Source organism: Poecilia formosa, unplaced genomic scaffold (assembly GCF_000485575.1).
Source record: "Poecilia formosa unplaced genomic scaffold, Poecilia_formosa-5.1.2 Scaffold55, whole genome shotgun sequence".
NCBI classification, from domain to species: domain Eukaryota; kingdom Metazoa; phylum Chordata; class Actinopteri; order Cyprinodontiformes; family Poeciliidae; genus Poecilia; species Poecilia formosa.
The window spans coordinates 1,332,899-1,358,993 of record NW_006799994.1 but is presented as its reverse complement, the minus strand read 5'-3'; the positions used below and the strand labels follow the sequence as shown (position 1 = coordinate 1,358,993).

General features: G+C 36.9%; 1 protein-coding gene and 1 long non-coding RNA gene across 2 annotated transcripts; both read left to right on the top strand.

Annotated features, from left to right (window-relative positions):
- The first annotated feature begins 4,234 nt into the window (after nucleotides 1-4,234).
- Nucleotides 4,235-5,879, top strand: LOC107836380 (uncharacterized). Its single transcript, XR_001662263.1, has 2 exons — nucleotides 4,235-4,591; nucleotides 5,497-5,879. It is a non-coding gene; the product is annotated as an uncharacterized LOC107836380 (long non-coding RNA).
- A 6,502-nt stretch (nucleotides 5,880-12,381) lies between these two features.
- Nucleotides 12,382-22,485, top strand: tbxas1 (thromboxane A synthase 1 (platelet)). The gene is made up of 14 exons (XM_007553210.2): nucleotides 12,382-12,474; nucleotides 14,930-15,060; nucleotides 15,335-15,428; nucleotides 15,711-15,763; nucleotides 16,252-16,348; nucleotides 16,480-16,596; nucleotides 17,496-17,584; nucleotides 17,666-17,814; nucleotides 17,897-18,027; nucleotides 18,223-18,555; nucleotides 19,536-19,624; nucleotides 19,735-19,872; nucleotides 20,388-20,550; nucleotides 21,359-22,485. Exons 2-14 carry the CDS (start codon nucleotides 14,960-14,962, stop codon nucleotides 21,497-21,499), a joined length of 1,695 nt encoding a protein of 564 aa, XP_007553272.1. The 5' UTR covers nucleotides 12,382-12,474; nucleotides 14,930-14,959; the 3' UTR covers nucleotides 21,500-22,485.
- Nucleotides 22,486-26,095: the final 3,610 nt, after the last annotated feature.

Below are 26,095 nucleotides of genomic sequence, written 5' to 3'. Positions count from 1 at the left end.
TTTTGGTGTTATAATTTTTCAGCAAAACATAAAAGAGCTTGTTTTAGTCAGTAATTCATTAATATTGATGAAAAAGTATGAATTTCATTGGGAGATTATTTCACTTATGACAAGACATTTTTCCATGTTATAAATAAAATAATCTGCCAATAGAACTACTTTTTCATCAATATTAAAGGATTATTTTTTATTTAAAATAAGCTGCTATTTCTTGGTAAAAAGTTACTTGTGAGTGGTTTTTGTCTTGTTTCAAGTGTAAGATTTTGTGTTTTTGCAGTGAAGGAAAGGAAATGTTAGTCAGCTGCAGAAAAAGAGTAAAAATAGGGAAAAATAGTTGGTAAGATTTAGTGTTTTTGCAGTGTTGCACTGTGTTTCAGCATCGCTAATAAAATCTGAATAGTAGCTTGTCTTTGATGAGCTTCATGCTTCATATTTCCACCTCAGCTTCTGATGTTTCTGCTGAGATGTTTCACTTAAAGCAAGACTTCCCATTCCCATTAGATTGCAGTATAAGCGGAGTGTGTTAATGAATTAATTAGATCCTCTTTGATCCGTCGTCATCGCCGGGCGTCTCTCCTCCGTGGTAATGGCCTCGGTGATGGTTCTGACTTTAATGGGATTTTAATCGATTTAGCTGCTTTAGCTCTCTGTGCTGCTTAGGTGGGCTGGTGAACTGATCCCTAAATGTTCCCACATTCCCAACATAAACTGCAAAACATGACATCAAATCAAACCAAATTAACCTTTTTTATGTGACAAGATGCAGCTAAAATTACACTTATTCTGATTTACTGATCCAATAAACACCAGCTGGGTGGCAGTTTCACAAAGTTTCATTTGAAAGTGTTCAAAGATTCAAAGGTTTTCTGGTCCAAGCCCATTAACCTGCCTCATTACAAAAAGTGTAACAGGGAAAAGGAGTTTTTAGTTATTAGGCTGGAAACCAGAAGCCAAAAGAGAAGAAAATCAAAGACATGTTTGTAGTTGGAAAAATCACCAACAAGAGAAGAAACATCAGCATTTTGTCATTTTTATTAAAGTAAACCTATAATTTTATCAGGTTTTTTTGTGATGAACAAACGACTACTGTTCTCCTTCCAGGTTTATTCAGTCCTCATGTCTGAGTTTTTGGTAAATGTTGCCACTTTTCCCTAAACATCTTTACTTTCCTAAGTTCTTGGATTTGGGTTCAGCTTGTCTCAGTCAAATTAACATTTAATTGACTTTAAAATATTAAAAGTTTTGATTTCAAACTTGTTGACATCAAATAACTTTTAAATCCTTAACATATGTTGATTTTATGGAAGAGAATTAGGGCCACTGAAAATAAAAGAATTCTGACTTTTTCCTCAAAATTCTGCCGTTTGAACTCAAAAGAATAAAGTCAGAATTCTGAGAAGAAAAAAAATCTGATTTATTTTTCTTAATCCTCATGTGCACCACTGCATGTACAAAAATCTGTATATTCCACTCTAATGTTAAAGTGCTCTATTTTGCTCCAGATGCAGCTGAGCTTAGTCACACTTACCACTTTGAGCTTTAAACACTGTAGATACCCGAGTGGCCTTTTCTTTTCTATTTTCTTTAAATGACTGGCCAGGATTGTGTTCACAAACAAGGTAAAAAAAAATTCTCCGCATACAAAGGTTCCATCCGGAGCATGTTTCTAGTAAACCTGTAAATCTGGTGCATAAGCTACATCCACTATCAACAGCAATGGATGACAAAGTGGCTTCTCTCGGCTCATTGGGAGTTAATTTTTGCTTCTAAAAATGATCTGATGAGGTGCTTGAAACGACTATTATTGTATTCAAGTTGTGCTAAAAGGAATTGGCTTATCAGTGAAGCTATTCAAGCCTAAAATAGCATCTCAATGCTAAACAAGTAGCAGTAGCACAGACGCTAATGCTAATGTCAGTGTCCACCGTCCACATTTCTAAAGAAGTTTAATGGGTATAATAGTATTACAAATTAAGAACTATTACAGATAGAGCAAACAAATTAAAAATAATAAATATATTTTGTATGTCTACTTATTCAATACATTAGCAGCAAAATGGCTTTTGAATTGAAAACATCTCTCATTTTGTTGACATATAATTTTCTGTGATGTGATTACAAATTTATGGACCTACCACTAATTATTACTATGCATACTTAAAAGGATGGAAAGTATTTTCATGCAGTCTGGACATGAAAGTCAACATACATCTTACTTATTTGTCATATTCCAGCAATAAAATATGAATTTTCATGCATATTAATCTAAGCTAACTACAAAATTGAGCCTATTAAGTTTGTCATGCACTACTTAATTTTACTCTAAAAATGATTTCAAAGTATTTCAGTAATAAATCTTCCAGATTTATCTGAAGCATAAAACTCATCTCACTTTTGCCTCAGTAATTGGCTGTGGCAGCTTGGTGGGACATGTCCAGGTGTCATTAGTCCGCGCTCCTTCTTCTCATGAACCTCGGAGTGCAGAAAGCCGGCGAGGATCCAGCACCTGTCATAAATAAAGTCCATTACTGCTGCAGCTGCACCCTAATAACACTCTCTCTGCTCTCACAGGTGAGGACCACCAGACTTAATGTCTGTCCATGTGTGAAACTGCATGTGTGTGTTTCATTTAAACATGAAACTTTGGTTCATTTCATGAAAATTTTCAATCTGGACCCAGTCCATTTCTAACAAATTAAATAGTGAACCAAAAAACCAGGTGGAGTCACACAGAAAATTTCAGTCCAAGACGTGTTGGTTGTCTTTTTGGAGCCACTACTGAAATGTGAAAGATTCTGTCAAAAAAGCTTTAAATGAAACCAGAATACTCAGAATTCACACCTGTGGGGCAACATGGCTGCAACAAATCACATGTCCACAAAATAAGACAAAAAATGGCTACCAGAGTTTAATTATTTTATACAGTAGAAAGTCAGACAGAGAGATGTTGGAGTCTGAGCTATGATCATTCCCAGAAAGAAATGATGGTTTCAGTAATTATCTGAAGCAGTAAAACTGCCTCAAACCGTGTGGGGTAAAACGGGCTGCAGCTGTTTTACCCCACATGAAAACCCAGCAGCAAACATGGATCGCTCTTGGAGTAATTTTGGTTGGCTGGCCTCTTCTGAAGGTTTTCCACTGTTCCATGAGTGAATAATGTTTCTCTGAGACCCAAAGCCTAAAATGGCTTCATAATATTTTCCATAGTGACAGATGCTGGATTCTCCTCTGAATTTCTTCTTATACGTTTGTGATTTGAGATTTAGACTCGGTTCGGTTTGGGACTAAAGTTGAAACATTTGTGACATTTTCACTTGCTGAGGTTCTCATTCTCACTGCTCTGAGTCAAACCAACCAAACCCTTGGAAAAATCTGTTCTCCTCCCCGCCTGTGGGGGCGCTGCACCAAGACACACTGAAGGAAACGACATGAAAACCTCAGAAGGAGTCTGAATTAAATGTAAACACAAATGGAGTGACGTCAAATTTTAGGGGCTGCAGGATTTAATTTTTGTTTTCGGTAAAACTAGCACTACACTCACATTTGTTTTGGTTGTATTTACCCAGAATGCCCTGCGCTGCAGTTCACTTCCTGCTTTTGTCTCCGGTCCGCTTAAAGTGCATGTAGGCTATATCATTCGAATCGTTCACTTCAGATATTGAAAATGTTTTCTCAGTTTCTTTTTTCATTATTTCGTTAGTTTTAGTTAGCTGTAATAACCTCGGTGTAAATGTGCACCAGCCTGTCCTCGCTGCGGTTCCAGTGGTCAGACGGAGGCCTCGGCGCTGCTGTCGGACATGAAGATGGGATCAAACGGAGGAGGAGGAGATCTCGGTGACTGCAGTCAGACGTCCTTTCATCTCTTCTCTGGCATGCCGACTCTAATGCTTCATTTTCCCGACGCATGACCGAGGGACTCTGCACAAAGACACATTTCTCTGTGAACCTGTCTCTGTGTCTGTCTCTCCGTTTCAATTCTGCTTTATCTGGTTCATTCCTGATAGAAATACAGATCCAGATCAGCTCAGTTATGCTTTTCAATTTTACATTAATCTCTTCTCCCCCCAGTGTGGGGGAGAGCAAATGTGTTTATTTCTGCTTTTCCTCTTTGGAGAATTCAGCTCTCTTAAAGCATTTTTATGCTTATTTTAAACCTGCAGGTGTTTGTTTTGAATGCAAGTAGTTTATTATTTTAAATCACATGAATCTGACTGCTTTTTCATGTAATTTACATGGAAGATTATGGAGGTAGAGCTGCTAATTTGGATAAAAACCACAGTTGAGGTCGCCTGAATGAGATCCGGTGTCTTTGTGTGTTAAGGTCAGCTTCCCTCTCTGCCATGTTTTCTTCCATATTTAAAAAAAAGGGAGATTTTTTATTATATGCCTGAAAACGTCTCACTGCTGCCCTCTTTAGGTCAAACTGTGCCTAAGCATTTTAATTTTCCTGTTGGTTACTGCAGTACTGGAAGCTGGCGTTACTAAATCCACCTCTTGTTGCTAGGAAACGGTAAAAAAAAAAAAAAAAAAAAACACTGATCATGTTACCAAATAGTTACGAGGTTGGTATCATTTAATAAAGTTTATGAAGGTCAGAACCTCATGGTTAAGAAGGATAAACTTTTTTAGCGTACAAAACGTATTTTACTCTTTAGTCTCCGCTCATCCCTTATGTGACCACGCCCCTTAGTGTCTCTTGGCTCCTCCCACTTTGGTGAAATTTTTCTAAAATTTATCAGAGGGTAGGGTTATACTTTAAAGAGAAGTTACTTTTTATACTTTAACCAAACTCAATAAAATAAGAACTTCTCATTTATTCATAGCAACAAACCAACAAACAGAAAACACCTTATTAAATGAACTCATTTAATAAATGAAACCTATAAATGAAAACATCACATTGTGTGCTTTCTTATATGTTTTGTCGAATCAAAACTGGAGCAGGGACAATTTTGGCCACCTTTTAAATTGTTAATAAATCTACCTGAGTTACCATCTAGGAAATCTTTCTTCTGCCGCTGTTTTCCTTCACTCACTGTAGCTGCAGATTAAATATTTAGAGTTTCCACTTTCCATCAGAGCAAAAGTGGATGCTGGAAACAATCGGGCGTCTTGTTGTGTTTGTGGAGCTGTCTACTTCCAAAAAGCCTGTTTTGTTGGCTGACACACTGTTTACCGCACATGCCTCGTCTTTTGTTTGGATGGAGGAGAGAAAGTCCAATCTCAGGAATCCAGATGCAAAATCAGGGGAAGTTCCTGCCATTATCTGCAGGAACTGTTTGAAAACTTTAAAAAAATGAATAAAATATGATGATATTTTGGTCAAATTGTGTATTTAGAATATAGATTTGCTCTGATAAATGTGCTGCATCCCTCAGCCAGATTACAGGGCTGTGAAAATTCCCCATATTAATGTAAACAAACATTTTCTGTTAAAATACATCTTTGTTCATGATCTTTGGATCTGTCTGTATGTTCCTTCCTCTTCGCTCACAGATGCCTGTCACGTCACCACAAAGAGACAAGAGAAAGGGAGAGTGTGACACAGATGCCTTCCCTGACAGAGAGACAGACAGGCGGACGGAGAGGTGTGGCGGATCCCCGAGACGCTCTGCAGAGTTAATATCCCCTCTCTGAGCCACTGGCTACCGTGAGGATCCAGGCTGACGTCAGGGATATTTCTGTCCATCTCCTGGTCAGGGAGGGGTCATTAACTCTAATGCATTATTCACACAGGCTGCATCAACCTAGACAGATCTTATCTCAGCAGGGCAAAGCAACTATCAGCCCTGAATAAACACTAAACCACTCCGCCTTCACACATTTAAATTAATCCATTCAGAGGGAATTTAAAAATAAAAGCGATCGTTGTTCCTTCACTGTGTCTGTCTTGGATGTGGAGAAGCTCAGCTGTGGATTTCTGAATGATGTTCTGAATGTCAACAGCTGTCACGAGGCTCACATGGTTAGATAAGCCCTCTTTTCTCCCGCGAACCCGAGGGAAGATAAAACCCACACGCAGGCAAACACATGCACACACTTACTGAATACAGAATGCAGAATAAACACTGATGTCCTTCCTGTCATCAAGTGCAAATATCAGGTGAAGCAAAACAGGTGCATGACCCCTCATCTCCAACGTTGTGTTTCTACGATGATGTGCTAGCGGCATTGTTGATAGAAATAAAATGGACGAGTAAATTTCAGCCAAAAAAATTCAGACATTTTGAGATTATTCTCTGAGTTTCTAAAGTCAAACTCAGAGACTTTAGAAACTAAAGTCTACTTTTTGGACTTTGAAAATGTCCAAAAAATGTGCCCACTTTTTTCCAGCATTTTCTTTTTTACTTTTGTAGCTCAGAAATGTCCTTCTTTTTTCTACAAAATTTCTGAGATTAATTTCAAAATTTTTGAGATTTTTGGTGGAAATTTACTCCTCCTTTTTGGCCATTGTACAATGTTGTATGTTTCTAATCAATGCATGGTTAAATCTTTTTTCTTTCAATGAGGATAACTTTCCATTGACCATCAAACAGCAGCAACTAAATTATTCTCAGAAAGGCTGTAGAAGAAACAAAGAAATTTCTGAGCTCCAAAAATCAAGAGTTTGCTAGATAAACTCAGGAATGTTGTGATGCTTACATATGTTCTTTGTCACATTCTTGGACTCTGACCTGAACCTTCAGAGTCGTATAAAGACAGTTACAAAGTCGGCCTTCTATCACCTGAAGAACATTTCCAGGATTAATAGACTAACGTCCCAGCAAGATCTAGAGAAACTCATCCATGTGTTTATCTTTAGTTGTATTGATTGCTGCAACTTCCTCTCGCTCCCTATAGCTCAGAGAACAGACTTTAAAATATCTCTGTTAGTTTTTAGATTACTGAACGGCTAAGCACCACAATACATTAAAGATCTGCTGCTGTATCAACCTTCCAGACTTCTCAGGTCTTCTGGTTCTGGTTCTGCTCTGCATCCAGAACCAAACATGGAGAAACAGCATCCAGTTTTTATTCTCCTCTTATCTGGAACAAACTTCCAGCATTTCTCTGTTACACTCCTTCTTTGTGTTTGTGTATTTTATTTATTTATTTTTTTATCATTCCTGTGTTTTTTCAGTATCTTGCAGGTTTAGATTAATTCATTATCACATCAACTCAGACCAGCTTTCCTGTCTGTCCAGAATAATGAAGATCCACATTACAATTAGTCAGATAATTCAATACTTTGATTTAGTTCATCACAGTAAAATCCAAGTAAAATCCTTTCACAAAGCAGTTTGAGTTTGCATCACCCAGATGTTTCTTTGTCTTTTTCTTTGAAATAATCCCAGAAAATGCAGTAAATAAACTACAGTTCCTTTGTATTTTAATTTAAATAGATCAAAATGTCTGATTGTTGCTGTGCTGCTTTAAGGAAAAAGACAAACAGGATTCACTGGAAGCCTTGCTATTTTTTTCTTTGCAAATGAAATTGTTTGTTCTTTGTTTTTCCTTCCCTTTCTGTGGTGTTTATCCTGATAGGCAAATGTGCATCCATTTGTGCTGTTCTGCAGACAGGTGGCTTTGTGTTTTTGTCATTCAAATCATAATCTTCGTTGCTTTGCATCGCCGTGGTGCTCGAGGCGACCCGGATAGTGAACTTGAACAAATCATTTCCAGAGTGCAGCTCTCTTCTCCCTTCTCCTGACGGATAATAACACGGTCACTCAGACACACACATATTCATCACACACTTTCTCAGACCAATTAACAAGTTGGACACTGGAATAATTATCCATGAAAAAGCAGAGTGTTGACTCTGTCCTGATTTTTGTCTTAATTGGGGCTGGAAGGTCACCAATTCTGCAAAGTGTTTGATCATTGGATGAACCTCCGAACAACAGGAAGTTTGAGCTTTTGATGATAATTTGTCAAATAACAGCAAAGCACATTTGATAATTCAAGATCCATTTTTGTGTTCTTTTAATGTGTTAAAATTTACATTTTTAAATAGACCAACATGTTACAACAGAATCAACTGGATATTTTGGTCTATTTGATTATCTTTGTTATCTTTTTTTCTTTGCTAAAATTGAAACAAAGTCAGTTTGAAACAGGCAGGAATTCCATTTAATGTGTTTTTTTCAGTTGACCATAAAATCTCTCCATTGTTTCCTTCAAATGAAACCAAGCGTGCATCTTTTTGTTCGACGGAGGAAAACAAAAATATCTGTGATCCAGAGTTCCTCAGGACTCCCTTTCCTCTGCGCCGTGTCGGCCCATTGTCTGACTGCCTCATCTCTCAGCAGGCCTCATTCAAATCAGGAGTAATATGATGTAAATCAGCCCGGATGAGGCTTACAGTGACAGCAGCCGGGGCCAGGAAGCCAGGCGGTCAGCGATAGGGACGGGAGGCAGCACAATGGAGCCCAGAGCCCAAACACAAAGACAAATCGGCCGTGAAAAGAAGGGCCACTACGGCCGGCATTATATGAGGAGTAATTGGTTGTTTTTGTCGAGACGGAACCGAAAACTTTTACAAATAGACTTGAGACAACATGGAAATAAGGACAGCAGATTTCATCAGAAAACATTAGGGATTGTTGAACTTAAGAGAAAGATTGAAGATAATTACTAATGAAAGAGTTTAAAATCTGATGGCAGCGCTGTAGGATCACTTGAAGTGCATGTTTTAGGAAATCCCAGAAATGTTGACTCTGTGCTGCAGCTGACTGATGTTTATTTTAAAGAGTTATGAGGATAAGTTTCTACATTTCCCCATGCTTCTGTTTGACAGAATACATTTACGGTTAATTTACTCTACTTGGCAAAAACATTCAAATTAGTTGTGCACTGAGTGCAATTTTCTGGCTGATCGCCGATTACAAATCTTTTTAAAAATCTGACCTCCTGATTCTGATTTTGTCCAGAATCATTTTTTTTAGGTCTGAAATGTGGCTAAATACAGCAAGAAAGTTGCTGAGTTGGCAACAGTGGCGTGATTATAACTGCAGACATGAGCTGCTGAATGGTTTTTTTCGTGAAACAGAGCAAAAGAGGACAGTGGCTGATTTTTAGACCTTTGCTTAAGAAAAGAAAAACAAAACCATTTTGGCAAAAAGGTGATTTTTGATATATATAAAAATTTGATTTAAAAAATAACTAACTAAAATCCAGCTCAACTTTAAAATATAATTCCATGTTGTGGAATAAAACCTAACATGCATTATTATTTGGTTTGCAAATTCAAGCTTCAACCATTTTTCTTTACATTCAGCAACAACAATGACTGTAAGTGTGGAAAAGCTGAACTTTTCTGTGTTTATGACACAACCTTCCCCTCAGCTGTTTTGCCCTGTTAAAGGCTGCCCTGCAAACTGATCCCTGATGGAGTTTAGAAAGATTATGAATGATGCAAAAATGGTCTCAGGGTTTTACAAAAGTTCAAATTTCCAAGAAAAAGGAGCAAACACTACTGACGGCTTGACACTGAATCCAAAAAATGCAAACATCTACAGAGTTAAGCCAACATACAGCCATATAGTATATCCCACTCTGCATCCAGCCATACCATAAAGTTGGACAGCTTGGCTTTAGGCGGTGTGAGTGGTAGAGGGCTGGTGGAGGAGGGGAGATGGTTTCATTTCAGACTCCCAGTGCCCTCTGGCGGTCCTCACAGCAGACCAAACCCAACCTCCTTATTTCTGACTTCAGCTCGTCTCTCCATTAATGGCTTAGTGCCGCTCTAGCTCCCATTGTTATTCCTGCCTGGCTGCATACTGAGCTGGAGATGCTGCATGTTTATCAGTCCAGAAACATTGTGCAATCCTGCTTTGTTGGAAAGAAAGAAATCTCTCAGAAATACCAAATTATTTTGACTCAAGGTTCACAGGAGCCCAAGTTTATTGCAACCGTTGTGGATTAATTTATCATGATAAGAAACAAAGTACCAAGTCCTGCATGTTTGCACATGATCTGCCAGCTTTAAGCAGAAAGATTTTGACTGATTAAGAACATGTTTAATGAGCACACATACGAGCACTCTGACTCAGTTTTGTTTAACACCTCAAAGGATTTGGATAAGTAATTGTCACTGCGTGAGCATAATTAGGATGCTGTGTCATGTGAATTTAAATGTCCTTATTTGCCCTGAGGGTCTGCCACTTTTCCTGCAAGACAAACTGCATATCAGCATCACATGTGCACAAGAGGCAGTGCTTAATGAGTGGACTTAACTAAACATACATGCACTAAGCAGTAAATTAATCCTTTGAATCACAACAATGCCACTGGAATAAGATACTTCTTTGTTCTATTTTTCTGTTTTACTCTGAACAGAATTACTTTTATGTTCATTTTTACATTTTCCCTTTATCTCCATGTCTCAGATAAATAAACTTATAAATAAAAATCAGACAGTCACAATGCAGCTGAGAATGTCAAAAAGAGATGATGTTACAATCAAAGTTTACCCAAAGTGTACAAGGTAGTCACAACATGTGTTTCTGTTATTGAAGTGAAGATTTACATGATTATAAATTCTGTAGGTCAGGAGTTTGGAGACTCAGCAAACCAGCACATTATGGAGGAATTTAAAAGCCTCTTTCACTAAACATTTCCACCATAAGTGTCCAAATTTGGAGATACTGATATCCTGTACAACGCTAAGCTTTCAAAAACAAAGCCAGCAGTAAGAGTTGACAGGAAGCTTTGCACATAAAATCTGCTGAAAATCTTCCGTTCTTTTCAAAATGATAATGGTGGATGAACGAAGGGCAGCAAATCTGTCATTAGGAGTAAAAATCCTTTCAAATTTAAACGATTTATCTAATCTTAAATGTATTGCTGGAAGTTATTCCTGAGTCTTCTTGTTTGTTCTTTGCGATCCTGCCACTGATTTGTCGCACAAACCAAATGTGTTTTGGCCTTTTGCAAGTCTCCTGATGGATGGCTGTGAATACTTTGCTTGCAGAATCAGAAACACTGATCCACATGCAAACAAAAAGATGCCTCTCTGAATATTACTCATGGCTGTAAGTAGCCACAGATCCATTGAATACATTCTGATTATTATTTTTTTTTTTTTTTTCCTTTTTGGGCTTTTTTAGAATTTATCCAATTAAAATTATTTTTTTTTTTTTTTTTGTCCATTCTGTGACTGTTATGAGATTAGTCCATATATATTCATATTGTTATTTGTTCTAAATATGCTAATATAAAAGTTGTTTTGTTTTTGTTTTTCAAGCTTAAATTGAGCTGCTTCATGTTTTCAAATCAATTCACCTGCAGACAATCTTTGGAATTTGAAATCTATCAAAAACAATGCCATTTGTTAAAATTCTTGATGTATTTTAATTTCTTTAAAAATATATAATAGTTGTAGATGGGAATATTTTCAAAGATCTATAATCTAAAATGGATTTAAATTAACATTGATTTCTGTTTTTGTAGAGATAGTCATTAAACAAAATGGAGTGAGAGCGCCCTCTGCAGACAAGCTGAAGTACTGCATTTGGCAGATAACAGATTCTCCTGTTATTTGCATAGTGGAGGTCACGCGTGTTTTTTATTGCTCCCATGTTGGAGAGAAGATACTAATTAATATAGAAAATCTCTTTGAACTCCACTTCTGACTGTTGGTATAATACCAATTATAAGAGTAACAATAGATCAAAGATGTAACACATGTGGTGAAACAATCTGTTTATTATTCTGAAGATAAATAATCATTATGGCACCAAGATACAGAATTATATTGTCATAAAACAGTGATCCCTTACAAAGGTATTTTTATAATCCATAAAAGAAAGCAGCACAACTCTTTGAAACAAAAGCTTTTTTTACTTACTATGGAAAGTTTAGATTTTTAAATTGAAGAACTATAGTTTTAGATTCCATTCGATTTTTGTCGAAAATGACGTCAAAAAACATAGTTTGCAACCTACTGAGTAGCTTCAGTAGGTTGCTAGGAATAAAAAAAGTATTCCTGGCACTATTAGTTCATCCTTAGGTGAAAACACCAATGTGAAATTGCTAAAGGTGGTATTTTAAAATAAAATTTTAATTTACAACATTGGTCAGTTCTTAAGCATATTGGCCAAAGCTATGAAAAGTTACGGTTGAGGGTTAAAGAGCCATGGGCAAATCGATGCAAGCTAGAGGATAAAAACTTAAACAGAAAACAAACAAACTGCCTCATAACAATTATGAAACAACATTACAGACGCGTATAATAGCTTGTAGTTAATGTATTTACTCTATTCAGTTTTTATTTTATGTTTTAAATTAATGTAATAATAAATAGTTGCGAAAGAAACTATGAAGGAGTCTGTTTGTAGCTTTTCTTTTAGCTTGGAACTCCATGTCATACCACTCCGGTACAGAAGGTGGCGGTGAACATCAGCGCTTCCTGTTGCGTTACGAGGTTATGGTAAAAAAAGAAGAGCGCTGCAGTTTGGTAATGTTTACACTGAGAGCAGAGGACAGGAACCGGTGAGTGTCGGGAATTTTAAACATTCACTTTTACCACATTAAAATGTCAAAGATTTTAAAGTAAGGAGAACTTGCTACAGTTATTTATAAGACGTCTTAGCTTAAATGAATCTGCTTAATCCATAAATTATTTTAGTGTCACTGTTTGTTGTCTTCATACGTGTGTCCATGTCACAATGTTCAAATATAAAAACTAAAGTTGATAGTTTTATCATATTTAAAGGTGTGCAACGTCTTTATATTTCCATCTTACATTAACTTTCAGGTGTGAAGAGCACTAGGTAGCTCAGTTTTAGAGAACGTGCATCAAATTCAGAGGCTATGATCCTCAACGCAACTTTCCCGGGTTCGATTCCCGGCCGTGATCCGTGTACTGTCCTGGTTCCCATTGAACTATTCCTGAATAAAGGCCACTTTAACCACAAAAACATTGTAAAATGCTGCTGACACAGTGACACATTGTACGTTACCGTCACGTGTCTTGTGTAACGAGTTTTTCCTGTTTCAAAGGTTTTAGGTCAAAGTGTGTGACTGTAGCAGCACCAGGCTCTTCTATTTCACAATAGATATTATATGACCAGTCGCCTTATTGTAACTCATCCAAAAAAAAAAAAAAAAAAACTGAGCACAAAGAATGATGTATTTCAAGGGTTTAATGATTCTGGTGTGTAGCTAATTTATTTTCTAAGAAAACTGAAATATTTGGTTCAGGAGTGGCTGAACAGAAGGAATGCAACAGTTGAGCCCATGTCCTGGACACATCTGCAAATGTTTTATTATGCATGTGATTTTATTTTTTGAATAGAGGTTATCAAGGCTGTGGCTATCCCTTTTGCTTTTGTACCTTTTTCCTCCCACCAAACCTTCCATTATAGTTTGATAAAGCTCTGTTTAAGAAGTTAGCTCCTTTAGTAGAGAACTTCAACAGTCTTCTTGATTGTGTCGGCCATAACAGAACATTTCTGCTTATACTTTTTATTGGTTTGATGTAGAGATGTGCCGATCAGGTTTTTTCCTGCCGATACTGATACCGATCACCCATGAGGGCCGATCACCGATACAGATCGCCGATACCGATCACATAATTATTATTTATTTATTTTTTATCATAAACCCTACCGGTTACATTATGTGGAAAAAAGAACCATGAATTCACCTTAATTTAGACAAAAACTTGTTTTTAATAACTTTTTTCCAAGAAGAAAACTAAACAAAATTGTGCAAAATTTGTACTGCTATTGATAATACTATCTTTAACAGACTGATAACATATGAAGGCTCTGAAGAGGCTAAATAATACAAAGAGCCAAAATAAAACCTCTCAACATTGCCAAGAAGTTCAAGTATAAAACTTAGCATTCAAAGGCAAAAACAGGATCCATTACAATAAACAATCCAGAGTTACTGAATGAAAACTTCCTGATAGCATGGCGGCTAGCTGATTACTGTTAGCTCTGATTGGCTGTTTCTGACTGAGCGGAGTAATTATGCAGATCAGGGAGGAGGTCGATTATTTTTTCAGAGATTATCTGTCTCATGTTAGGACAGCGAAAGTTTTAATACGTATGTAAAATGTATTTTTTTAAGTTAGATGCTGCAGCTTTAAGCTGTTCGGTGTGAGAGTCACTACCAGGTGGAGCAGAAGCGAAGCTCCGTCTGTGAAATATTACTACCTGTAGCGTAGCAGCGGTTCAACAGGAGAGCAGAACCAGCGTCTTACATCGCAGCTCGAAGACTTAAATAATTTTCCAGGTTATTTGTTTAGCTTTCTGACCGTCATGCTAATCCGGGTGAGTGTTTGTTGCTGTGCGCTGCTTTACCTGCTATCTGATCCTCCGTATGTCTTTTTTACTGCACTGAGCCTCGATGTAGCCAAACTCCGTCAAGTATGGCATTGTTTTTATGTCGTATTAGCTTCGTTGTGTTGATGCATTTTGACCTGCTTCACCCCACGTGCTTTAATTTTCCGCCGCAACACGCAGCAAACCTCCCCTTTCACTCAGTGCGTTATAGTTCCACATCGCTTAGGATTTGTTGCTGCACGTTTGCGCAGAGTGAAGGAAAAAGGAGACCAGCTGCACAGGCAGGCTGGGAAATGAGAAGCAAGTGATCGGTATCGGCAACAAGAGCCAATGATCGCCGATCACCGATCATGCACTTTTTCACGGAAATCGCCCGATTATGATCGGTGACCGATCTATCGGCACACCTCTAGTTTGATGTAATAATCTAATTATGAGAGACTAAACTTTGGTTTTATGATAACTGTAAGATATAATCATTGTAATTAATAGAAATACATGGAACATTTCTTCTAGCTGACTAAATTTATTGAGATTTATTTATTTGGATGTTTGAATTTAATCAGAAATTTATCCATGAAAATACTTTGTAAATTGTTCTCATAGGATTAGCTTTAGATTAAACATAATAAACTCATTTCTTTTTGTTTCAGGCTGCAGGTAGAGAATAGAGTTTTTCCACCATGGAGGCTGCTGGTGACCTCCTGAATGTCTTCAACATGGAGGCCAGCAGAACGACAGTGACAGTCGGACTCTTCCTCATTTTTCTGTGTCTCCTTTACTGGTAAGGAAGCTCCAGTACAACGTCACAGTAAAAAGAAAGTACACCCTTTCTTAAATTCTCAGACCTTTTCTCTCTATTTTGGATGTTTTGTGTGAACTTAATTTTGATTTGATAGTTTAATTAATAATGGCATGTAGTGATTATTTATTTTCTCTTTCACGTGAATGCAAGTATAAATAATTGTAACTGAATAGAAATAGGATGTTATACTGGAAGTTTTTATTGTACTTCCATTTCTGCTTTGGTTAAAACGTCTTCCTCTCATCTTGTGCAGGTATTCGGTCTATCCGTTCTCAGTCCTCGCTCGGTGTGGAATCAAACATCCCAAGCCAGTGCCTTTCTTTGGCAACATATTCTATTTCCGTGAGGTAACATAACCTGCTATAAAAAATAAGAATATCTTTAAGGTTGCACAATATTAAGAAATATGTGTGATAATATTGATGGATGCTGGGATAACAACAAGACATATGATAAATAAAGGACAAATTTATTTCTGCTCTGGGTTTGTTGCAAACACATTGTAGAATGAGTCGCCTATCCAGAAATAAAATCTGTATTTCCATCTAAGCAACTGGGTTTTATTAAAAATGTTTCTTCTGGCTGGCATTTAATGACTTCTTATTTCTGATGTTCAAACATTCTTCCAGGGCTTTTTCAGACCTCTCACTGAACTTATAAAAACACATGGCAGAGTGTGTGGGTGAGTAATCTATTTATATTTATTTATTGTAATTCCCTCACATTAGTTACAGCGGTGTATTAGGGCTGTTTTAGTACATTTCTGCATGAAAAACATTCAGAAAAATGTGCTTGAACATTTTTGAGATTAGTCTCAGAAATTTTCTAGAAAAGAAACATGGGAATTTTAGTTTCCAAACTGAAACTTTTTGCACTTTGCAACTCAGAAAATTTCCAAAAGTCAAAAGATTTAACGATTTTTACTTTTTAAAATCAGAAACGTTCATTCAAAATTTATGAACTTTTTTTAAGCAGATTTTGACTTTTCCAACAAATTTCCATGTTTTTTCTAGAAAATATCTGAGAGTAGTCTCAAAATTTCTTAGCTTGTAATAACTAAGAAATTATTTATTTCTTAGTTATTGCTAAGAATGCTCATAGAGCATGGAATAAAAACCCAACCTAAAGTTTTTCATGAGGTTTGGTTGATCTGTTGTTGTTGTGTTCCAGGTATTATTTGGGCCGCCGACCCGTGGTGGTGGTGGCCGACCCCGACATGCTCAGATCGGTGATGGTCAGGGATTTCACCAGCTTCCCTAACAGAATGGTGAGAACTTCAGTCACTGCAGTCGACCTTTCAGTCGACCTTTCAGTTACTGTGTGACTTCAAAATAAGTGAAATGATTCAATAAACTTATTATAACTCCTCTGTTTTTGTTATTTTATTTTTCTGTTCAGCAATTTCGATTTGCCACCAAACCCATGACGGACTGCCTGCTCATGCTGAGGAACGAACGGTGGAAAAGGGTCCGCAGTATTTTGACCCCGTCCTTCAGTGCTGCCAAGATGAAAGAAGTGAGAGAATAATGACTAAATGCTTTCTTACTGCAGCCACCAACTTTAATGCACTTATTATGGGATGTCAAGTAATAAACCCACATGAACAATGGATATTTGTAATGTGGAATGTAATTTATTTACCTTTTTTGTAAATAACTGAAAAGTGTGGCTTGTACTTGTATTCAGATCCCAGAATTTAAAATTTGTAAAAAAACTATTTATGTATTACATTCTATTCCATTCTTTTTCATAAAATCTCAATAAAATACATTAAAGTTGTGGTTGTAATTTGACAAGATGTGATGAAATTCAGTATATATTTTTTTTTTACAAAGAAAGATTTTTCTTCTCACTTTGCTTTTTTGTCACACTGGCATGTTTCAGATCAAAAAGCTAATTTTAATCTGAAACAAATTTAATCTGAGTAAATACATTTCTTTTTTGTTTCCATGAACTGTGGCCTACTTCATGTTGTTAGACAGGTTCAATTTAAGTGATTCCTTAACTGGGTTAGTCATTATCCCTTAATAAATAAAACAATCTTTGTCTGATAATAAAATTAGTTTGGCAATCTGAAAAGTGTGACAATAAAAGTTTCATCTAAACTGTAATAAGCTTGGATGGAAATTATGATTTATTTGCGCCTTAACTAAATTTTTGTAAATTTTAATTTTATTTACATTCTTATGTTTTAATTGCTTTTATTAACCACATTTTAAAATATTCTGTCAGATGTGAGAAAATCTGAATTTTCTCAGGTTGATGGTGCATCACATCGTTTCTTTCTCATGAGTTTTTTAAAAATATTTATTGACAGTTTGGTCCAGAAAAGCCTCTTTCCAGGATGTGGTTTCTGGTTCCGGTCCAGGTTCTGGTCTGATCCGGTTCTGGGTAAATTTGTTTTTCTGCTGCAGATGGTTCCGCTCATCAACACGGCTGCTGATGCTCTGATGAAGAACCTGGAGGTCCATGCTGACTCAGGGAAAGCCTTTGACATCCACAAGTAAACAGAGCAAATGAAACTGAGCATTAATAATAATTTTATCTCTTTAAAAACGAATTTGTTGTTTTTTCCTGCTGCCAGGTGTTTTGGCTGTTTTACCATGGATGTCATCGCCAGCGTGGCGTTCGGCACTCAGGTCGACTCTCAGAACAACCCTGATGATCCGTTTGTCCGCCACGCTCAGCTCTTCTTCTCCTTCTCTTTCTTCAGGCCTCTCATGTTGTTTTTCAGTATGTTTCATAACTTTATCACATTTTAATTTATTTATAATAGCCTCATTTTTATGACAGATATCTTCTCCTTTTTTTCCAGTTGCTTTTCCCAACATCATGGCTCCCATTGCGAGATTCTTCCCAAACAAAAGGCGAGACCAGATGAACGGCTTCTTCATCAACATCATTCAGAAGATCATACAGCAGAGAGAAGAGCAGCCTCCCAGTCAGGTGGGGCTTCTTGCTGTGCAACAAGCAGGGACTGGGAAATATTCATGGAGTTTTCATGTTTCATCAGCCACACTTAGGAGTTTCTTTTTGTGGAAGACGAAATAAATTAGTGCGGATTTTTGTTGGGAATAAGAAGGAGATATTTTTTACTATTAATTCCTGATATCCTGAGGATTGAGTCCTGTTTTCCTGCAGCGGCGTCGGGATTTCCTCCAGCTGATGCTGGACGCTCGAACCGGCAAAGAGAGCGTTTCTTTGGAGCACTTCGACACAGCCAACCCCTCGGAGGAGCTGGCGTCCTGCTCGGATCGGGAACATGGGTCGGCTCACCAGCAGGAGTCGCCCGCCAGGCATCCGCTGAGGAAGATGATGACGGAGGACGAGGTGGTCGGCCAGGCCTTCGTCTTCCTCCTGGCGGGATACGAGACCAGCAGCAACACGCTGGGCTTCACCTGCTACCTGCTGGCCATCAACCCCGACTGCCAGCGCAGAGTTCAGGACGAGATCGACAAATTCTTCACCAGACATGTAAGCCTGTCCTACATAATGGCCTGTATTTTATTATGGCCTAAATAATAAAATACAGAGTTTTCTTGATTTCTTTTCTAGAAAAGAAATCACAAATGACTGGAAATATTTTCAAGAAGTGGCTGTTATTTCAGTGACTTGGACAACTGAGTATTAGGACTACAATTGTTTTTGTTTAATTACAAGATAATAGCCGTAATATTAGCAGAATAAACACATCATTTTACCAGGAAAATGTCTTAAAATGAAGGAAAAAGCAATTTTAAAGAGAAAAAAGCTTCTGCACTGCAAAAACAAATATTTCTGTCCAAATTCTGTAAATATGAGACGAAGCTACCTTACAAACATCTCTTCAGTAAGATATGGGAGTTTGTTTTAAGTAAATAATTCCATAAGTTCCTGTTGGCAGATTATTCCACTTTTAACAAGACATTTTTCCAATGTTATAAGTGAAACAGCTCCACTGGTAATTTTTCATCAATATTAAGGAATTATTTACTTAAAATAAGCTTCGACATCTTGCTGAAGAGCTAGTTGTAAATTAGTTTTGATTTATTCCAAGTTTACTAAAATATTTGCACTAAAATCTAAAGCAAATTACTTGGTAATATTTTGTTTTTGCAGTTCAGACTTATCAAGATTTGGGACGACCATCTCAGTCTGTGAAGTATAACTTCAGAAGATGCTCAACATTCTTTATTGTTTGTGTAGGACTTTTTATAAAATTACAATTTCATTCTCTGAATTTAACAACTTTATTCTAGTAACTTAAAAAAACATCACAGCCTGGCAATAACATTAAAAGTCCAAACAAATGGAAGCTGTAAAACAAGATGGCAGCTCTGCCTGCAGTGACATCACGTAAATCCGATGTGATAATATCAACACAAAAACCTTAGTTTGTGTGTGATGATGTTGATCCGATCAGATCAATCAGATCTTCCTCCTTCTGCTCTGGTTTAAATGAATCTGTTTTCTAGGATTCTCCGGATTACTCAAACGTCCAGGAGCTGAAGTACCTGGACATGGTGGTGTGTGAAGCTCTGCGGCTCTACCCGCCTGGCTTCAGGTGAACCGTCGTTGATGTTCCAGGATGTTTACAGGCTTTACGTTGTTTATTTAAAAAAGGCAAAATGATTCAGATTCATAAAATCTAAAAGATTTATTTTTCTCATCAAGGTTTGCTCGAGAAATCGACCATGACTGTGTGGTAAACGGCCAGGTTCTCCCCAAAGGAGCGACTCTGGAGATCCCAGTAGGATTCCTGCACTACGACCCGGATCACTGGACCGAGCCGGACCGCTTCATCCCCGAAAGGTACTTCAGGGATTACTGGTATTCACTAGCAAGACTGACCAACATTTTGATGTGTAAATGACGCCACTTGGAAAAATGTCATGTATCAGTTGATTTTTGTTTTTTATGATGTAAAGCACTTTGAGCTGCCTTGTTGCTGAAACATGCGACACAAATAAAGTTTGATTAGATTTCTTCTTTTTTCATTTGATTTATTATCTCAACTCTCGATGCTCTGTTCTGAGTCTTGTCAAGAGAAACCCGTCTAAGGTTTGAACAGGATTAGTTCAAATTCATATTTCACATTTTTGAAATTCCGTTTGGGTCTCGGCTGCCCAAGAGACCAATAAAACATGTTTATTGGTGTATGGAAAAAGAGCCGTTTGGCTGCTGAAAGACACAAGTGTTTGTTGTTAACTTTCCATCCAGAAACCACTTGCTGCATTCTTATTGGTTGTGCAGAAGGCTCCACTTCTGCTTTTCAAAGATTTACTGTAATTAGTACAGTTAGTGTAAAGAGTATGCCCCATGTCCAGGTTTACACCGGAAGCGAAGGAGAGTCGTCACCCGTTTGTCTACCTGCCGTTCGGCGCCGGGCCGCGGAACTGTGTGGGGATGAGGCTGGCCCAGCTGGAGATCCGGATAGCTTTGGCCCATTTGTTCCACAGGTTCAACATCGAGACCTGCTCCGAGACCAAGGTGGGTGGGAAAACATTTGGCTAAAAATGTAAACAGAACCTGATAATGTTTTAAAATTATATTCCTATGACATTTGCATTGAATTTCCACAAGAAATGACAGTGAAAGTGCTAGTAACCTGCTTTTAGATCTGTTTTTCTTGTCATTAGTCGGCCTGTCACGATAGGCAATAGGCAATAAATTGTCCCACAAGTTATTACAGTAAAGAATGATATTGTTGTTTTGAGAGCATTTTCAAGTAACAGAATGCTAATCAATAAATTTTAAATTCTAATGAACATTTAACACATTTTAAATATGCAAAATAAGTAAAACAGAAATAATAAATAAAATGAATTATGAGCTCTCTCCAAACAAAACTGCTCTCAAAAATGGGCTATTAGAGACAAATGAAGGCCAATTTTGGTAGAAAGAGAAAAAAATAACGCAAATGGAAATTATTGAGCTTTTATTTATCATGCAATTAATTGATTTATTGCTTTTTGTGACAGATGTAGCCATTACATACGCCATATTCTGTCCTACAGAAAAAAAATCCTCGTTTTTTTATGTTTCTTTATTTTAAATTCTAAAAATATAAATAAAATTGTTGTCCTTTTTTAAATGACTGCATTTATCTTTTTTTCAAAAAGTTGTGTGACATTTGTGGCTCTAAACGAGATTCATTTGGCTGACCTGACAGTAAGAATGGTGTCAGATTACTGTATTTAAAACTTCTTTGTGATTGAATGAAATTTAAATAAACATTCTAAATTGATGAAAACAATTCCCAGTTAATAATTTTCTTGCTTCCACTTTTGTGTTTCAGGTTCCTCTTGACCTGAAATCCTCCAGCACTCTGGGACCCAAAGATGGCATTTATGTGAAAATAACTCACAGAGGCAGAGAAGCACAAAAAGCCTCTCCGTCAGATGATGAGAAGCTCAGCTGCGACCCTTCTGCACGGTAGAAATGTGACAAATTATAACAGACTCACACTTTACCTATTAAATTTACAATAGTGTCAGTAGTTTATAAAACTTTAAATTCAATAGTCAAGTTTATAAAACTATGAATGTTTATGCTCATTTATGTGAAATGAACCTGGGCCCTTCACTTCTAACCAACGCTCTGATGGATCCACAATTGATAGATTCTGCTTTAGAATTAATTCTAGCTCTGCAGGAATTATTTTAAATCTAAAATAAATAATAAATAATAAGTGGAGTCCTTTTTAAGGTGCCTTTATAAAGATCAATGGTTTCAAAGCTTCTTGGTTCTGAACAGGAAGAAGACGATGAAACCTGCTGAGTCACAGACAACAAATTCTCAGCCAAATTAGCAGCTCAGATCTTAACCTTTAGGAACATCAGCAAATATATGAAAATTATTTTTTATGTTATTTTTTAGCACTTTATTTTATTTTATTGCAAAATGTGCAACTGATGCATTTAATTTTAGGTCATTTTGTTGTTGGAAAATACATACAGTGATTTAAAAATATGTATATTATACATTTACATATTCCTTTTTCTGTTGATCAGAATTCGTATCAGATTAAAAAAAATATGGTTTTAAATGTATTATGAAAACAGTTAAGGAAACATTCTTTCAAAATTCAAGAATTTACATTTGAACATGATGTCTTTTTTTCCAAATGTTGTACTGCTCACCTTCAAAGTTCTGCTAGCAAACAATTATGATGAGTTACTGATGACCTGCAAGCTTTCCTTGATGCAAGATGTATTTTGAACCTACTTTTCTTGTGTTTTTCACATAAAAAACACAAGAAAACAAGAAAACCTCTCTGTGAAGTTTATCATCTTAAAAGGAAAACAGGAAAACATTTGCACAATAGGAGTGATTTACTTTTGATTCATTAAAATGTTCTTGGTAAACAAGATGCACTGGAAAGCACTTGCATCACTTTATAAATAAAAAGATGATTTATCTGATGCTGTTTGGTTATTTCTGTCATATCTGTACTTGTCCTCAATTTATTTTTACTCTTATTAAAGTAAAACATTAATTCAGAGTTTACTGAGCATGCTCATCATGAGCATATTTCTTGCTTTCTCTGCAAAAATTGTTTCTATTTGTGAACTTATTGTAGACTTTACCACCAGATGGCGACAGATTATCACAGAATCACAGCAGCTGAAAATGTAACACATTTTGCAATTTTGGTTCTCGATTGAACCGAGTCTACCAGAAACACTAAGCAGACAGGCTTTTAATACCATGACATTGTTCCTTATTTCTATTTCTGATTTTTCTTTTTCTGTGATTTGTATGGGAGAGTACTTTGATCACCTCAGCTGGTTGTTGAGCGCTACAGAAATCAATAACCAATTAATCAAAATGTTTCTGGTCGTAAAGTTGATATTCAAGGGGTATGAATACTTTTGAAAGGCCTTGTAAATAAAGATTTAAAGCTAATTTTTCACCTGCGATTGCGCTGGAGCCAGATAGAAAAAAAGAGGCCAAAAAAATTGACTTTACAACTCCAAAAGTTTTTTGTTTTTTTTCAAGAAAATTTAGCTTAATCTCAAAATTTCTGAGTTTTTTTCTTGAAACTTTTCAAACTTAAAGTTTTTTCTTGAAACTTTCTGAGTTGTTTTTTTATCTTATTTGTTTTGGAGGAAATGTACTCCTGCTGTTTTTCAATCTTTTAGATATTTCTCTGCCATGGCAGCTTGGATCTGCTGCCTGGTTTTCTCCACATGGTGTCACTGCGAGCATTAACGTCCCACCAAGTCCGACTCCAAAATGTAAGGCAACTTTTTACAAGCCGCCCTGTTTCTCCTCTGGTTCCCTCCGCGGTGGGAAGACTCACATTTTGATTCACACTGCCTGTTTTATGAGCCAGCTGATAAAAGATACATGTTCTTGACCTCAGTATCGATGTGTTAGCCAGCATCAGAGTGGCTGCAGGCTGACCAGGACCAGTACAGCCTGGGCAGAAAGCAGCACACAAGTTCTGCAAGAAGCATTAAAAGTGGAGCATTAGTAATGGGAAGACAAATGTTCCAGAAAGAGACGGTAAAATTCATCTTATGATGCCAATAAAACTCCTCGAATTGGATTGAGGGAGTGAAAATGAGTCGGGGGGGGAGGTGGAGGAAGACAACGGATGACAGATGGTGGGTGGCAGACAGAAATATAGGAAGAAAGGAGAGAGAGGGAAGGGCAGAGAGATGGAGCCACAGACAGTAATCAAAATGGAAAGAGGGTTATCCAGTGCAGGAAGGGATGAGAGGAAGAGGGGATAAAAGCGAAGGAGGAGCGTCTCGGAGGAGCGGAGCTGCTCCTTCTGCAGTGCAGCTCAGGTCAGGGCCTCTCGGCTGCATCAACTCCCCCATGATTGATTGCTGCTTTGTCTCTCTGATTAAGATGCTTTGTCTGCTTTTATTGATATCTTGTATTTTCCTCTGCAGTCCACTCTCCTCTCTCTTGATTAAAATTCTCACTTCCTTTTTACTTTCTTCAAAGGTCAATATCATCTATTAGATGTAAATTTGCTGACTCTGGTATTATTTTCCAAAAACAAGGAGAAAGCTCAACTTGCTTTGTGTCTGTCTGCATCAGAGAGAGGTGGGTTTTTGGGTTGTGTGGAGAAGAGTTGAGCAGTCATCTGCTTACCTGTAGTAACAGGAAGACGTCTCAAGCTGTGATTGACACACATCTGATTTTTCAGCAACAGCCTGAACGGATCAATTCCGATCTTTTCTCCTGCCAAAAATTGTAATTTGTGTCACTTTCATACACTGAATTAAATCTGCTTTTTAAATCACCTGCAGTCTGGACAGTCATGCCACATTTTATTATAATTTAGCACCAGGTTTCACAGTGTTGCACATTTCATCAGAAGTTGAGTTTGTCATTCTTCTGTAAATTCTGTAATTTCCCAAAAACGCTGCATAAGTTTGTCGCTCTAACACCTCTGCGTTTCCGCTGACCTTAAAATTGTACAAATTGAAATTACAAAAATAAATTTGCTTAATGGGAACACACCAAGTTTACTCAAAAACTCTTGTTTTTCACTAAAAATGTTTTGCGCTAGGATGAGATGGATTTTCGGCTGTATCTTAATTAGTGCATGGAAACGCGTTTTTCGCATCACACAAGTCATGCGATCAACATCTGAGTCTTACAACTGGCAGAAAAGACAAAGAAGACGAAAGGAAGTGATAGGAGGATAATGGTGTGTTGTTTTTTAATGACTTATCATGTGAACAAACTTATTGAAGCGTGATTTTAATTACATTTCTTATTTAATGGAACACCGTAATTGCATAGCAAAATCCTTTTTTCAGCATTCGCAGAATATCAAAAAAGTTTTTGTACACATTTGAAATGGAAATGCAGCTACTGACTATCTATTGCTACTCCACACAACCCCATCTAAAATTAAACCAGAATGTTTGTTTTTTCTTCATGTGTGTGATAAATGGCATGTTTTTCTGCACCCTGACATCATCCTGCAGAGAACTCGTCTGTCAGAGCAAAGCTCAGAAAGACACCAGAGCTGCACGCCGTCTGTACTTTCATGTCATAGTAAACTCTCTATTGATTACTACAGAGGCATAATTCTCCCTGGGAGGTTTGTATGAATACTATACTGACACCATAAGAGATAAAAAAAAATCATAAAGTACAATATGAACCTTGTTAGGATATTATTTACTACTGAAGACGAGGAATTACTTTCTCAGGTGCTATTTTTATGATACTATAGAGGATTTTCTGGTCCTGTTGAAGTGAAACGTGATTTTTTTTCCTTTGATTGTTGGAGTTATATGTCTGCATGCCCTCAGGTAGCCTGCAACCTTTTCTGTATGCAGGCTGACTGCCAGATGGCTTCTCTGGGGATAAAGTCCCCAATTTTACGATTAATGCTACAGTAGAAATATATTCCTGATCAATTTTTTAAGACCAGTTGAAAAATGGCAAGAATTTAAATTTTGTACTGTTGGATCTTAAGTTTCTAAGTAGAGCTTCAAAATGGAAAAAGAAAAAAAAAATCAGAGTAAGCATTTTATTGCAAACATACATTAAACTGAAACAGGCTGTTCATAATCTGATTGGAAGTTTAAGACCCTAAAACAGAAAAAAAAGTTTTTAAAAAATGACTCTAATGCTGCGCTGTTCATGCTAATCACCTTAAAAAATTCATTTTTTTATGAATTTCATGTTTGATGTTACTGTTACCAAGTGAAATGCTGGTTTGATGGAGGCCGTCCACTGTCTGCAGCTGGCGTCCATCCATGTAAACAACCCAAAATGTTCTCAATTCAGGGTTTCTGCAGGTTTAACCAACTCAAATTTAAGATTTTTACAAATAAAATGTAAGAACTGACACAAATGTACAAAAGAAAATGGCACATATACATCTATATAAGTATGGAAAACTTTCTTACTTCAGTTGAAGACATTAATTATTGTTCTTTTTCATCTTCTTCCCCATTTCTCATCAAATCTCAGCTGGATTTCCCTCCATAGTAACAACTTTGTTGAAAAACAATTCTTCATTAGGTCAGACTGATGCTTTGCCACCATGTTTAAA

Bases quoted from the DNA above. Each gene is read 5' to 3' on its own strand.
- tbxas1 (XM_007553210.2), top strand. From the start codon at position 14,960: ATGGAGGCTGCTGGTGACCTCCTGAATGTCTTCAACATGGAGGCCAGC. The intron at 16,597-17,495 runs GTGAGAGAATAA...TTTCTGCTGCAG, and splicing joins GTGCTGCCAAGATGAAAGAA to ATGGTTCCGCTCATCAACAC. The intron at 18,028-18,222 runs GTGGGGCTTCTT...GTTTTCCTGCAG, and splicing joins AAGAGCAGCCTCCCAGTCAG to CGGCGTCGGGATTTCCTCCA.